At 39.0% G+C, this 14,905-nt stretch overlaps 1 protein-coding gene across 2 annotated transcripts in view; it reads left to right on the top strand.

Moving 5' to 3' along the window:
* The window catches only part of UXS1 (UDP-glucuronate decarboxylase 1), a 69,351-nt gene that overhangs the window by 43,146 nt on the left and 11,300 nt on the right, over nucleotides 1–14,905 (top strand). For both annotated transcript variants that reach the window (XM_068425377.1, XM_068425378.1), the window contains 4 exons: nucleotides 1,184–1,288; nucleotides 2,627–2,686; nucleotides 4,849–4,970; nucleotides 14,257–14,376. In XM_068425377.1, the coding sequence (XP_068281478.1) occupies nucleotides 1,184–1,288; nucleotides 2,627–2,686; nucleotides 4,849–4,970; nucleotides 14,257–14,376 (407 nt within the window). The remainder of the gene's footprint in view (nucleotides 1–1,183; nucleotides 1,289–2,626; nucleotides 2,687–4,848; nucleotides 4,971–14,256; nucleotides 14,377–14,905) is intronic.

The following is a 14,905-nucleotide window of genomic DNA, read 5'->3' as shown; positions in this document are numbered from 1 at the left end:
GGACAAGGGGCAATGGGTGCAAGCTGGAACACAGGAGGTTCCACTTAAATATGAGGAAAAACTTCTTTACAGTGAGGGTGACCGAACACTGGAACAGGCTGCCCAGAGAGGTTGTGGAGTCTCCTTCTCTGGAGACATTCAAAACCCGCCTGGACGCGTTCCTGTGTGATGTGGTCTAGGCAATCCTGCTCCGGCAGGGGGATTGGACTAGATGATCTTTCGAGGTCCCTTCCAATCCCTAACATTCTGTGATTCTGTGATTCTGTGATGGTTGATGAGAAGCTCAACATGAGCTGGCAGTGTGCGCCTGCAGCCCAGAAGGCCAACCACATCCTGGGCTGCATCAAAAGCAGCGTGGCCAGCAGGTCGAGGGAGGTGATTCTGCCCCTCTATTCCGCTCTCGTTAGACCCCACCTGGAGTACTGCGTTCAGCTCTGGGGCCCCCAACATAAGAAGGACATGGAGCTGTTGGAGCAAGTCCAGAGGAGGGCCATGAAGATGATGAGAGGGCTGGAGCCCCTCTCCTATGGATACAGGCTGAGAGAGTTGTGGCTGTTCAGCCCAGAGAAGAGAAGGCTCTGGGGAGACCTTCTAGCAGCCTTCCAGTACCTGAAGGGGGCCTACAGGAAAGCGGGAGAGGGACTTTTTACAAGGACAAGTAGTGACAGGACAAGGGGGAATGGTTTTAAACTGAAAGAGGGTGGATTTAGATTAGATATTAGGAAGAAATTCTTTCCTGTGAGGGTGGTGAGACACTGAAACAGGTTGCCCAGAGAAGTTGTGGATGCCCCCTCCCTGGCCGTGTTTAAGGCCAGGTTGGATGGGGCTTTGAGCAACCTGGTCTAGAGGAAAGGTGTCCCTGTCCATGGCAGGGGGGTTGGAACTAGATGATCTTTAAGGTCCCTTCCAACACAAACCATTCTATGATTCTATGATCTATATCAGTAGTGTTGATATATACTATACTTTATTTTTTGTTTTATTAAAAATTAAGTTTTGCTTTGGGTTACAACAGGTTTGCATGCATATATATTACCTGTTGGTAGCAGTATAAGAAGTGCTGAGTTCCAGTGTTAGGAAATGTGGAAGGAAGTACTTGTTTCTTGACTCTAATGTTTTCTCATTTAATATGTTACATGGGAAAATAGTAATGCTTTCTTTCTCCCCTTCTGGTTTTCTGTAGTGGACCAGATCTATCATCTAGCATCTCCTGCTTCTCCTCCGAATTACATGTATAATCCTATAAAAACATTAAAGACCAACACTATTGGGACATTAAACATGCTGGGTAAGTGAAAATCTTTTTTCTTACTTAACTTTCTTAGACATAATGTAACCTGGACAGAGTTACTGGAGGGAGAGGAGGATGGACCAGATCAGTTGATTCTTTAAGAAAAATAAGGGTTGTTTTCCCCTCTTTGAAGATTTTTTTTTTTTTTTTTTTTTTTAACTTTTACTTTAAATGTATCTGTAGATGAACTCTGACAACATGCAAGCTCAGCTATCAAAGCCCAGGAACTTCATGCCTGTAACTTGGCTATGGAATAATAACCATGCAGTAATTATAGAAGTTGTAGGAACAATTAAGAGCATGGGATTTTTATAGCAGAGTTGTGTCCATGACTGCACTTCTCACCTTGGTGACTGTGGAACATTCCCACGTTTGACTGTTCCTTTCCACCGCAGCAAACATTGAACTAGGTGGAACTGCATTGGCTCTGTAAACCCCAAACGTCAAGAGCACTGCACCCTCTTGTGCATGCCTTGGCTAGCAAATTCTGCAAGAATGTTTAATATCTAGCCTCATGCTAGATAATTACAAGGCAGCATTTTCCACTTTTGTCTATTGGTTTTGGTGCTGGGAATGGGCCTATGAAAAGAAGGCCTCAAGCCTTCACTACTTTTACCTCTCATCTTTGATCCATTTGGCATATGCTGCAGCTTGAACTGGGTGTCAGTGATCCTAAGAGTTATTAGGAGGCAAAAAAACTACCAGGCATTAGCTCAGCTGAGTTTCTCATTTGAGTGATACTCTAGTGAGTACAATTCAGAGAATGAAGTGATTTAGAAGCTATTGAGGTACCAGACGGTTGTACGGCATAGATGAGAGGTTTCTTTGATTGGCCGTGCCAACTTGAAGGCCAGAAAGTCATTGAAGTGGATTAGAGAATAGTCTCGAGTGATGGGTAGGATCATCCAGGCTGTTTAAAGGGGCATAATGAAGGGAAAATGATTGATTTTGTCCTATAACATGTTATTCTGTATCAGTTTCTTTATGTAGCTTGGTGTGTTGTTTCAAGATCCTGATTTCATAACTGAAATGGTTTATGCTTACTTGGCTTTTTTTTAGGATGTAATATGTTAAGTTCTTGGATCTTGGTTCAGTGTAACTTTTAGTCCCAGAAGTAAACACATCACACATGTTGGGTGCTGCTTTGCTGTTTCTCAAGTCTTCTAGCTTGGGAGTGGCAGCTATGGATATCATTTACAGGTAGATTTATCTAGTGAGAGAAATAGAATTTTCTCTAAAAACATTTAAAATGGGATCACACTGAAGCAGTTAATGTAACTGAAAGTTTCTTGAACTTGATCTAATTATATTCTTCTTTCCTTGCCCAAAATTTAGGGTTAGCCAAACGTGTTGGAGCACGGCTGCTGCTGGCCTCTACATCAGAGGTATATGGAGGTAAGAAGGATAAAACAGTGTTTAGAGCTCTTAAGATGTGACTGTGTAAAAGAGTATTTACAAACCTTTTGTTGGATGATTGATAGATTTTCAGCACTTAGCTTGATTTCTTTATCAGATGTACTTCTTACAGCTTAAAATGTTGGCATTAGTACTTGCTTTAAATCTCTAGGTAGAGTGGTGGAAGGAGGCTCAGACTTTGTAACTTTCCTGTGTCTTAGTTTATGGCTCTTTGAAAAAAGGCTTGTGGGGAAATTTTGCATGTTGAACTCTTAAAATCCAGGTGCCATAATGAAAACCTGTGAAGAAAGATAATTTCAGTAGCAAATCTGCTTCTGTCTTCTCCAATTGTATTGTTACGGTTTAGCAATCGCCCTAATGCAGCACAGTGCAAGAGAAGGACATAACCTGCAAGCTAAGAAAACAGTGATTGTGTATGCATGCCATTGTGGTGTCTCTTAAAACATAGTATTGAGCAGTGGTGCCATATCTCTCCTTTTTTACTTTTGCTGTTATTAAGAAATGAAGTAGCGAGAGAATGACTAATAGAACTGCTAGCTGGATGAAAAAATGCTCATCTCTGTAACAAGATGCAAAGCTTTGTGAGGAAGGGCAAGAAACATACCTCAAGGAGTACACTTTTGGTGGAATAATTCAGTCAAGAAGATTCAAAGGAAATACCCAAGCACGAGATCCACGAAGATGACCAGGCGGCCAAATAAGCGGCTTGAGCATGTGCAGCATTCCTGCTGCCTGCCTTGCCTTTGATTATCCACAGGCAGGCTCCACAGAGAAAAAAGGTAGCCCCAAGGACTTTTCTGTAATTGAAGAAACTCCATTCTGGAACAGGGGACAAACAGGCAAAAAAAAACCCCAAGTTTTGGAGCTTCATTGTTCTGCTGCAGTCTGCCTGCTAAAGTGGAAAACTTGAAACTCCCATTATCAGGCTTTCTTGTGGCAGTAAAGCCAGTGGAGGGGGTCTACACATATCATACTCAGACTAAACATAACCATTTTGCTGAAAAATAAAGGACAGAAAACAGAAAATACCTGTTAGCTGTTTCCACAGGAGTTACCAAAGCAGTGTTGTACAGAGAGCTACCCAGTGCTTTGTAAGGCTGCCTCTGCCAGAAAGGAGACAGAAACTGAAGCAGCCTTCCAGATCACAGCACCTTCTGGAGCCCGTTTAAGAATGCTATAGGCTTTTGTAATGGTGTAAAACCTCTCTGCATTTATCAGTGCTCTGTGGCTCTCATGTGTCAGGAATTAATCTGTAGTCCTGTCAGTGAGCAGCGTGAAAACGGGAAGGGTTAATCAGAACTGACCATCAACGTTATTTCAAAAATTAAACTGTAACACTTGGAAGTTTAGTATTAATGTATGCAACCTTGAAACGCAGTAAGGAGGATAAGGCAGCACAGATAGCAAACTGGGGAAATGTACCAAAGTGATTGTATTGTTTCAAGCATCTAGAGCAAACACATGCACCCAGAGCTTCCTAAGAGATTTTTGGTTGGTTAGTTTATTTTGTAATCAAGAGCTTCTGTACTGGATCAAATCAAAGGATTGTCTAACCTGATTGTTTGTGCCCAGTGATAGCTAGTAAAAATGCTTAGGATAAAACAGAAGAAACACAGCAAGTACATTGTGGTGCATCGCTCTACTCTTTCTTCTTTGAGAAATGCAGTACTTCTCCATTTTGTCCATTTTTATTTCCTTGTTTCTTATTTTATAAAACTTGAAGATGCTTTACTTTCTTTTTTTCCAAATACAGTAAAAATGCTGCCTACTTAACCTATAATATTTCCTCTGAATTACATTAGATGAGAGTCTTACTTGTTCCCTTGAGGTAGTCTGTCTTTGCAGAGAAGAGTTGAATTTAACTCTTTGTTCACACACTTTTAGGGGAAAGCAGATGATGGCTGTTTTTCGCTTGTACTCAGTTACCTTACTAGAGTCTCACATCTTCCGTAACTTGTCATTTTCATGGTTCTAGTGAATAGGCTTTTAAGGAATAGTGTTGAAACTTAGTATCTTTTAAATGCCTAGTTCAGAGAGAATCTGTTAAACTGTGTAACGCCAGTGATCTACTGAAAGATTCCTTGTGTATAGTCTATTTTTGATAGAAGATCATTTAAGGTGGTTTTTTTTTTCCCCTGTAGATCCTGAAGTTCACCCTCAAAATGAAGACTACTGGGGCCATGTGAATCCAATAGGTCCAAGAGCCTGCTATGATGAAGGAAAGCGGGTTGCAGAGACCATGTGCTATGCATACATGAAGCAGGTATTAAACTTGTATTAGATTAAATGGATTTTCTGTAATTATGAAGGCCAAATGTGTGGCAAAACTGGAATATGTGTATTTAGGGGTAGGAGGGCAAAAGAGAATGTCTTGAGTAGGAATGTTCATACTGTAGCTGCAAAATCTGTTTTCTTTAACACAGAAGTTTTATTGCTCCCATCTGTTGTGTTTTTTCAGATGAGCAGTGTTCTTCCAGAAAATGTGCTTTAGTCTTCTTGATAGACATATTATGTCTTTCAGTATCGTAAATAGCTTTTAGACACATTAAACTGAGGTGACCTTGCTAATTTGGGAGCCAGATAACAGAGTTGGTTTAAGTTGTGTGCTGAGAAGTGCTTTGCTGAATGGGGCCATTACTGATAAATGTGGAATATTTAATGAAAGTAATTGAAATCAGAATGCACAAGTAAAAATTAGGAAGTTATTTAATAAGTACCCATATACGAGCAGTGTATTTTAAATCACTTCAGAAATGTTTTAAAATTATGTAGGTATAAATACAGCCCTTAACAAAAGGTACAAATACTCAGCTATGTAATGCACTTTTTCAGACAAATACAGTGACATGAGGATAAAAATGCAATTTAAAATATGTTTATGAAATGATACATGCCATTTTCTGTGGGTTTTATAATCAACAAGTAGAAACTCATCACTGACTAACCCAGCATCGACTCTTTACCTGTATGTGAATCGTATCTTATTAATTGCTGTTCAGTTAGTCTCTGGGGAGACTATTCGATTAGAAAACGTGGCACACTAAAGAAAATCATATCACTGTTCCGTGGTGTTTTCAGCCTTAATGTACAAAGGTATAAATCAATCAAATATATATTCTGTAGAATTTTAAACCTTTAAATGGTAAAATACTAAGGGCTTTTAAAAACCTTTAAAACAGAATTAAACTTAAGTGGTAAGACTTTAGGGATGGTATTTTTGTACAGAAGTTGTAGCAATTTTCTCTTATCTCTTCTGCCAGACAGAGAAGGCAGAGGTTTGTGTCTCCTTTGTTCTCTTTTAAATCATTTAAGGTACAACATGTTGGGGCTACTACTGTTGTTCAGGATGATGTATTCTATACTTCACTGTAGCAAAATATTCCTTGTGGGTCTGGAAATCCATTTGCAGTTGAATATTGTAGTTTTTATGAGAAATTCTTGTGCTGTAGGGTATTGAATTTTTTTTGCAAGTTCGTGGTACACACTGCAGTATTCTTTTAGAAGGGCAAGACTGTAGGTCGTTTTGAAAATCATGGACTGTATCTTAAAACCACAGGATGAGTCGTGATACTATTCCATAAATTTTATGCAGGATTTACAAAGGATAGTAAAGGTTTGTAAGGTGGAACTGCAATGCACACATACATTAAGTGAAAACTCATGATGTAAATGAGCTCTCTGTCCTAAGGGCAGTTCTGTGAGATATTTTTTGTGGTTTATTATGGGCTAGTGAAGTCTGCCCAAGCTTGTCCCACATTCAGGTATATTCTGAAACACTGTTCAGATGGGTTTTTTTCAGAGTTTAGATGATATGCTATTATTAGTGGAGGAAACATTATCTTTTGGTAGTGGAAAGGTCTGACTTCTGCTATGAAAATAAGTATTTAAGTATGCTTTTAAGAGGATTTTCAGACAGGAGTGACCTAGCCCAAAACAATTAGATTTACAGGATTTCGGGCTAAATATTTCCAGAATCTTCTCAGCTTCAGTAAAAAGAAGAAACAAGCAAACTTATTTCTGCATTTTTTTGTCATTTCTTCCAAAGATTTCCATGATCATGCACACTGTTAGGTATCTTAAATACCTAGTCATATTTCCAAAAAATATAAAATAAAAATTAACTTCTACATTATACTTCCAGACAGGCTGTTTGAATCAGAACAGTTCTTGAATCTAGTCAAAGATGATTCTTTATTCACAGTTGTCAGAGTTCCTCAGTAGCCCGTCCTGACCAAGACCTTTTTGGTACACTCTTTTCTGCTGGCAACGTTGTTTTGTTCACTTATTTTGATCCTATGAGTTAAGCATTTCTTGACTTTATCTCCTCTTTACAACTACTGTCTTTAAACAAGCCCAGCAGTACTTCCATATCAAAGAGTCCAAGGGCAGTAGTAGCATTCAGTAATAAATAAGCATCTGCTTGAAAGGAGGTGAGGAGTGAAATATTTGCTGGAGAAATGCAGGGCTCACAAATTCAAAACACATAGACCAGTTCATCTCATCCTATGTGAGGTACCTGAGTGTGTGGTTTGGGCAGATATTTGCTATAGGCTTCTGGGAGCAGCTCTCCCTCCATATATTCATGTGGGAGCATAGGTCAGCCATGCTTCTTAGTGTGAGTGGAAGTACCCGCTTCTGGAACTCTTCTCAAGCCACAGGAAGCTTTAGTTCCTTGCCCTGTTCATCTGGGAACTAAGTTGCATGTTCTGATTCAGACTCCTTCAGAATTCCCTTCTTTTCATCTCTTTCAGTGCTTGCTAGCACTCCCTCCTGGAAAGCCTTTTCCCATTCACTCAATTGCTGTAACAAGATGCAAGGCATAGTTCTGAAACTCTCTTACAATAACAGCTTGTCGATCTGTTTGCTTTCTCCATTCTGCCTATCCTTCCCTGTCCTTCCAAAGTGCTTTCTTGCATAAACTTCATATACAGGTGTGTGACTTGCTATAGATGTGATATGATTGCACAGCAGTAATTTTCCTCCTCCACAAAACTTCTGTTTTACTAGATAAGGTAATACCACCATTTTCCAAAATGAACAGCATTTTCCAAATGCAAGTAAGATCTTCCTGGGCATATATAGGTGAAGAAAACGTATATGTGCTGGAGGGGAATAATGAGGTGGGAGGGAAATTTCAGCACATAGTACTGTAATGTGAATTTTGTGCTTTGTTTAGGAGTTGCCATTCAGTATGCATTTAACTTCTCAAAAAAATTGCAGTTGGAATTACAGAGCTACCTGGAAATCCAAATATTCGTGTACACTTCGACTCTGGGTTAATTTAAATACTAGTCAGAATCTGACACTACCTTTGTGGTACGAATCTGGTACATTTGCATAGGCATGTCATAAATACAAATACACAGCATTTTAAATGCTTAGCATATTAAGGGTATTTTGTGAACTAGATTTAATTTCTCCTCTTATACCAGTGGTCTGTAAGAAAATTCTCCAGAGCTGAAGCAACACTTCAGGTCACCATGGAATGCTGCAGGGAAATTTTTCGTCTCCTTTCACTTGCTTCATCCTTTTTTTCATACCAACTCTGTGACTCTGCAAGTTTCAGTGGTAGCAAATGGGCTTAGCTGTACATGATATGATGTAATAGTTTTCACATTGCCTTAGAATAGCTTAGATCTTCCGATTAAGAATTCCATTGGATGCCTTTCTAAGCATGTAGGAGTGAATTGAGTTATCATAATCAAATATTAAGTATAACCTTCTTCAAGTGGACAAGTGTTATGCTCTGCATTATAGAATATTCTCTAACCAGGGCTGTGAAGACTCAAGGTGCCAAAAAATCTTAATAGATAACAGAAGAAAGGGAAGACATGCTAGAGGTGAAGTTTATTGTATTAATGTGAGAGAATAGCACATGCAAACTGATGTTGAAATTTGTTAAATATAGAAGTATATTGCAATTGCAACATGAAGGTGATTTTCTGTTTTATATTGAGTTGTACTTTCCTCCTAATCTTTAATTCATAAATTGAGGTGGTTTCAGTAATCATAAACAGCCTTGACGTAAAATGTAGAGGTAATAAAAACTGTTGATTGAATTGCAACTGAAAAGGCATTGAATAGTGAATAACCAGGTAGTTATTGAGTAATTAGATAGAAAAGAAATAGCTATTTTAAATTAAAGCAGTTTGCTTTACTGTCTTTTGGGAATTTATCCTGTATTCTCTAATTCTTGCATGTTGTTTTTGTTTCCTTGATATTCAATATAGATTATTTTTAAGCATGCAGCATTCTTTTTTGGTGTTGTCACATGAAGTTTGCTAGCAGTTTGCTTAGGGAAAGATGCAGAATTGATGCTTTTTTGTGGAATAATGAAGTTGAATTGTTTGTGGTTCTGACAGCACAGGGGGAGAAGAAGCAGCATTGCATCTCCTCAGAGCAATAGTCAAAAGCCCAGACAACAGTCCTTTAATGACTCAGACAGTGGTTATTGTTGAATATGTACCAGGCCAAAGTTAAATTGTAGTCATAAGAGCTATCATGGATCCCTTTAGCTTTTTAGAAGCCATGCAGGGGAGTTCACATCCAGGAATATTAGCGAGGTGAAGGTTGGAGAGGGGAGTCTGTAAGATGCTACAGGCAGGCAGCCACCTTGGGCACTGCCTGCAGGGTTGAGGTGAGATGCTACAGCCCCTCTCACTGCTGACTGAGAGGACATTGGTACCCCTGAAGTGCAGGTGTCAGCACCGCAACTAGCGTCCCATCTGAGTTATTATGTACCAAGTCAGTGAAACTCAGAAAGAAAAGAAAAAAATCATCCACAATTCCTTTCCTCTGCAAAGTCTGAGAGGTCACACACTCCAAGTTATATTAATATTCTCAATAAATGTGGCAGTTCCATTGAAGATTTCAAGTACTGTTTGTTGTTAGTCACTTTTATCTTCTTGATTAACTGGTGCCACTTCAAAAGAGGAAACAGTGCTGCTTTCCACCATTGTAACTGCATGGTTCACAAATGGGCTTTTATACTTTGGAAAAGAGAAACCACAGATAAAAATCCTTCCTCATAGTTCAATAAAGTCAAGTCCTGCAGACTGTAATAATTTAGAGATTAAATAATGCTAAGGTTTTGAAACTGGTTTGTTCCAGTTACCCTCGTACAGTCCTGATAGTCCTGCCATTTTCTAAAACCTGCTGGTATGTATTCTCTGCACTATTGGATTAATGGATCTGCACATTTTCTAATGAGTTGTTAGAACTGTTTGTAATAATTTTTTTTTTGCCCTTTAGGAGCTCTGCACATGAACCAAAATGTTGTGTTTGTTCCTGTACGAATGCAGAAGTGTCATTTAGTTTTCTGAAGCGTTCTGTTGCTAACATTGAATTGGAGGAAGTGAGGTGAAAAGTGGAGAACACTGCAGTAACTGAGGCAGTACTATAAAAATGCAACCTGTTGTTTCACTGGGTCATTAGTAATAGGAGCCCATTTGTAAGTGGAGAATTTCATTATTTATGTATCTGTTTCTAAATTGTATTTTTTTTATATGACTTGTCAGAACTTCCTAATACACACATAGCGTGGATATAATAGGAGGCTGTTTTCTGTCAGTGGAGCAACACCAGGAAAAAACTGAGGTCTTCTGGCCCATAGTCAGAAACAGTGGTTTTGCTAATGCTCTAGTATCTTTACTGTTTCTATGTGCTCTGTGCTGTTAACAATTGCAAAATAACTTTATGATGTAGACAAGGTTAGAAGACTATTTCAGTGATTAGCAAAGCCTCAGTGTAGAGTATTGTAGCTTAAAGACATCACGGATCCTGGTGAACACTGTGATAGTAATTCTGCTGTGATTACAATTCAGGGTTTTGGGAACAGTTTTGAGAGTTAGTTAATGATCTCTGAAACGCATGGAAAAGAATATGAATCAGTAAGAAAGTGACTAATAAAGCAAGGGATGCAGGCAAAAATCTTAGTAATTTTAGCTGAAACATTGATAAAGACTTGTATCAGGTCACAGTAATATCCATGCAACTGTCCGGGCTTTCCCTGGCAGATTTTTTGTTTTGTTGGTATCTTCTGGAGAGCAGCTTTCCCTTTCCTCATTTTGTATGCAGGGAAGTCTAATTCATGCTTACTGTTCTGTAGATCCACAGACTTCACAAAGAAGGAAGCACTGTTAATTAGTACGACAGGCTTGCCTGATATCCTTATGAATCACAGCCACAGCATATGTTCACGCTGTTTCAGTTAAAAGAACCTCTTGACATTTGAGTTGTATTCTGTATTGGATCTATTTTCTGAGGCAGGCAAAACAAGGAGATGTCTTTTCTTTAAAAGCTTATAAAACTAAAATATGTCTTTTTAAATTAAGATGTTATCACAGCATCCTTGATACCTTGATACTTTCTGGAGCAAGGATCTCTAGAACTAAGTGGCAAAGACACGTGCTGAAGACCATGGACAGGGTTGTTTTGCAGGGGAGGCTGGATAACTAATGCTACTTTTTGACTGACAGCTATAGAATTGTCTGAGTATTTATTCAGAGGAGGTATCTCTGTAAGCCGTAACAATTTTTCTTGCATCTTTTCTGTCTTCCTTCTTCATCTGTACAGGCATGGTCTCTGTGAACGTGTCCATACCTGGTAAATAATAGAGTGAGCCCACAATGCTGCATTTTATTAGCTTGCTTCCAGGCTCTTTTTTGGATTTCTCAAGGAACTTTCTCTCTGATTAATCTGCTATGAGAAGACATAGTCTTAAACCATGAGAACAGAAGCCAGTTGATCCCATTTGACCTTAGTGTCAGGGATTAGTCTCAAGCTCTTTTGTTTAGCAGTATAAATGTGGGCCAAAGATTTTCTCTTTAGGATATAATAAAATATTGTACATGACTTACCGCCACAAATCTGGGGAAGTAATTGGCTTTGCTAGTGGGAATACAGCAGAGGTAGTCAATCATAATCTACACATTCTTGTTGATATTCAAAGTAACAGGACATAGCTGAGAGTGTACCGTAAGTATTTGTAGGTAGTTAATACAAAAAGGAGTAGAGAGTTACTCAACATGCAAAAAGGATCACTTCAAAGGAGATGTTCATGAAATGGCGAAAGAAAACTTAGGACAATTTTTAAGTTACTGGCTCCAAAATATCTTTGTCTGTGGAAGAGTTTCTTTTGAGAAGATAGATCCCAGTTCTACAGGCACAAATGAAAATTCAACTGCATAAAAAATAGATTTTCAAAGCAGTAGGCTGCAGAGAAAAGCTTTGCTAGTTGACATTTTAAATAAAAAACTACTCGTTTTAACAGACAACATTGCAGTGGGGGGAGGTGAATAAATAGAAGGGAGAAAAAATACTGGATTCACCGTGGCTATGAGTAAGTGCCTATAGAGAATGTGTTGGGTTTTTTTTCTACATCCCTTGCTAGTTTCCAGCCAGTACTGGAAAACAAGGCTGCTGCTGTAGCTTGTGCAGTACAAGAGAGGCTTTTTGGTCAGCATTGTTTAATGAATTATTTTTACCTCGAGTACTAGCTTCCAAGCATCTTACTTTCTGTACTTGCTATTAATGGCAGTATCTGGAAAGCCCACATGAAATACAGTCCCTCCCTGAAGGAGTCAGTGTCCTTTTCAAGATAGAATGCTGGGCAAAACAAAAGAACGAGAAACTCTATCAGAGTATATATTTCCAGCTACAGTGAAGGCATTAGGAATGTCTCTGTAGTATGCTGCTGGAAGTATATGTTTGACCTGTTACACTGCCGTGCTTTTTTAGCTAACAGGAAATAAAGAATATGTTCCCAGCTGATGCATTTTGCATGGGAAGGGACTTCTGCTCTTGCCAGGGTCTCTGAGCAGGGCCAAGTGGATGTCGTGAGGTTATGTTTTTGGCTCTGTTGCGGATGCAAGCTTGTTGTGTGACAGAGACCCAAGACCATAGCTTTTCCTATGCCACAATAGTTACCTCCCTGCTTACTGTTAGCTTACAGTTTAGTTGCAAATATAAACAATGTTTGATCATGGTGACTGAAACCTTACCTGCAGTTAAATAGAAGTGGATGTTGTTTGGCCTTCTCCATACCAGGGAGTGTTGGGCTTTACCTATACTACTTGGTGTTTCCCATTTCTCAACACCAAGTAATAGCTAAAATGTTAAATGTGCATTTTGCCTCTCTCTCTCATCCATAAAAAGCTAATGCTATTGCTTTCACAAAACTTCTTTGAGGATTCATTTGTTTATGAATCACTTGGAGACCCAAGAGAGAAGATCAGATTTTCCTGCAAGTTTCTCTTGTACATGAAGCTACCTTTATTTCCAATAAAAATGTGTTTCCAGGTCTCTCCTGAGTGAAGTGTGTGTGAGCTGCAGCCTTCAGCCACAGATGTACCTGCAGTACACTTCTTCCACAAACATTCTTGTCTTCCAAGAAAATAGCAAGCATTGGTCTAAGCCTTAGTAAAAGGCATTGAAAATACAAGATGTTCTGTGTATCCTCTGAAGGAGTAACTGAATGTTTGCAACTTGAGAACATTGTGCTTGTGACTTCAGTTGCTTCAGTTGAATCGGCAGCACAAAGTTTGCTTCAGACTAAAAGTGTTTCTTGTGACTGATACAGGGATGGCTTTTTCTGGAAGCGGGGAGGACAAGGGAGTATGAGGAGGGTGGATAGGCCTGGGCTGAAGTTGACACTTTCCTCCCTGCCTTGTGGCTATCACTGTCACATGGTAACATCTGTTTACAACATACCACACTTCTCTGAACTCCTCAGGAGCCAAGTGGATGTCTCAGCTCACAAAGGCCAAACATCCTTCTTGTAGGCTTTATCATGAACTGTGGCTTGTCCAAATGAGTATCAATAAACAGAAAATACCTAGAGAGAGATTAGTTCAGTCTGCAGTCTCCCAGTGTTAAAATGTTTTGTCCAGTTTCACATATTTGTTGCATTTTGCTTTGAAGATTTGTGAAATGACCTGCAGAAAGTACTTCTGGGAATGATAGAAATGTTTCTTGGAAAAAAATAAGCCATTGAAGAGACGTGTATTGTAATGCATGAATTTACACAGCCTAATAAGTAGCGGGGAGCTAAGAAACATTGTGGCTGTGGTTACAAAGCCACTTACTTTATAGCATTAGTAAAGATACTTATCTCAAGTGTTCAACTTTTCTAATCTTTGGAAATGCTACCTTGGTAGTATATCTGATGATTGTGAGGCTTCACTTACATGCAAAAAATGTGAATAAGTCCCAGGTGAAATAAGTTGTTGTTGGAAGGATACATATTGAAAAATCTTAAAATCCTTGTTGGAAGAAAATGTGTGTGCTGAAATCATCAGCTGTTCTAGCGCTAATTTAAAATTTGCATTACAAATACTGAGAAGTAGTATAAATTGCCTTGTTGGATGCACTACAGTTTCCAGTAGCATTGAGGAAAGGTGGGAGGTATTTCATGGTGAGAAAACAATGCTTGTTAAAGCTGTAAGAGGGAGTCTTAAGAAAGCTTTTGGTCAGGGGAGAGTTAATTTGCACTTTTAGGAAGAAATACACTCTTATTAAGGTAGTAACAATTATTTTTTCTTTGCCTACAGGAAGGAGTTGAAGTGAGGGTTGCCAGAATATTCAATACCTTTGGTCCTCGAATGCATATGAATGACGGTAGAGTTGTCAGTAATTTTATCCTACAAGCTCTCCAGGGAGAACCACTAACAGTAAGTAATGACCTCTTAGTGAGGTGAAGAACCATTTGTCTTTATAGCCTATCCCCATGTGCTATAAAAGAGGATGAATTTTAGAAAACACTGAGGTTTCTCCCCCTACCTCTAAAAATCAAATCTTTCAGTATATCAAGCTCAAATGTATAGAATTATATATCCAAAGATGTGCTCTGTTGATGGTATTGGTTCCTTTCCCAGAGAGAAAGGAGGCTACCAGTTGTGATCTGAGAAAGTATTTTAGTCATACTGAACCAGAATCTCTGTCTGTCACAACTCTTCTATGGGGACACAGAATGACAAGGCTTACAGAATCATGTTTTGGTACTTATTCCTGTTTAGGAGCTTTCTCTGAACCCTTTTTGGGATTTAGGCATCTACATGTCTTTTTGCAAGCCTGGAGATCAACCTTAATTTTCCATGTATAATTTAACATTAAAGGCCTTCAGGCTACATCACATATTAGTAAATAAAGCCGGCCAGGACTGCTTTTTGTTACTGTTGATAAACTGGTGTGACATGACCC

This window comes from Nyctibius grandis, chromosome 2 (genome assembly GCF_013368605.1).
Source record: "Nyctibius grandis isolate bNycGra1 chromosome 2, bNycGra1.pri, whole genome shotgun sequence".
NCBI classification, from domain to species: domain Eukaryota; kingdom Metazoa; phylum Chordata; class Aves; order Nyctibiiformes; family Nyctibiidae; genus Nyctibius; species Nyctibius grandis.
The sequence above is the reverse complement of the archived record's forward strand: the minus strand, read 5'-3'. Positions and strand labels throughout refer to the sequence as shown.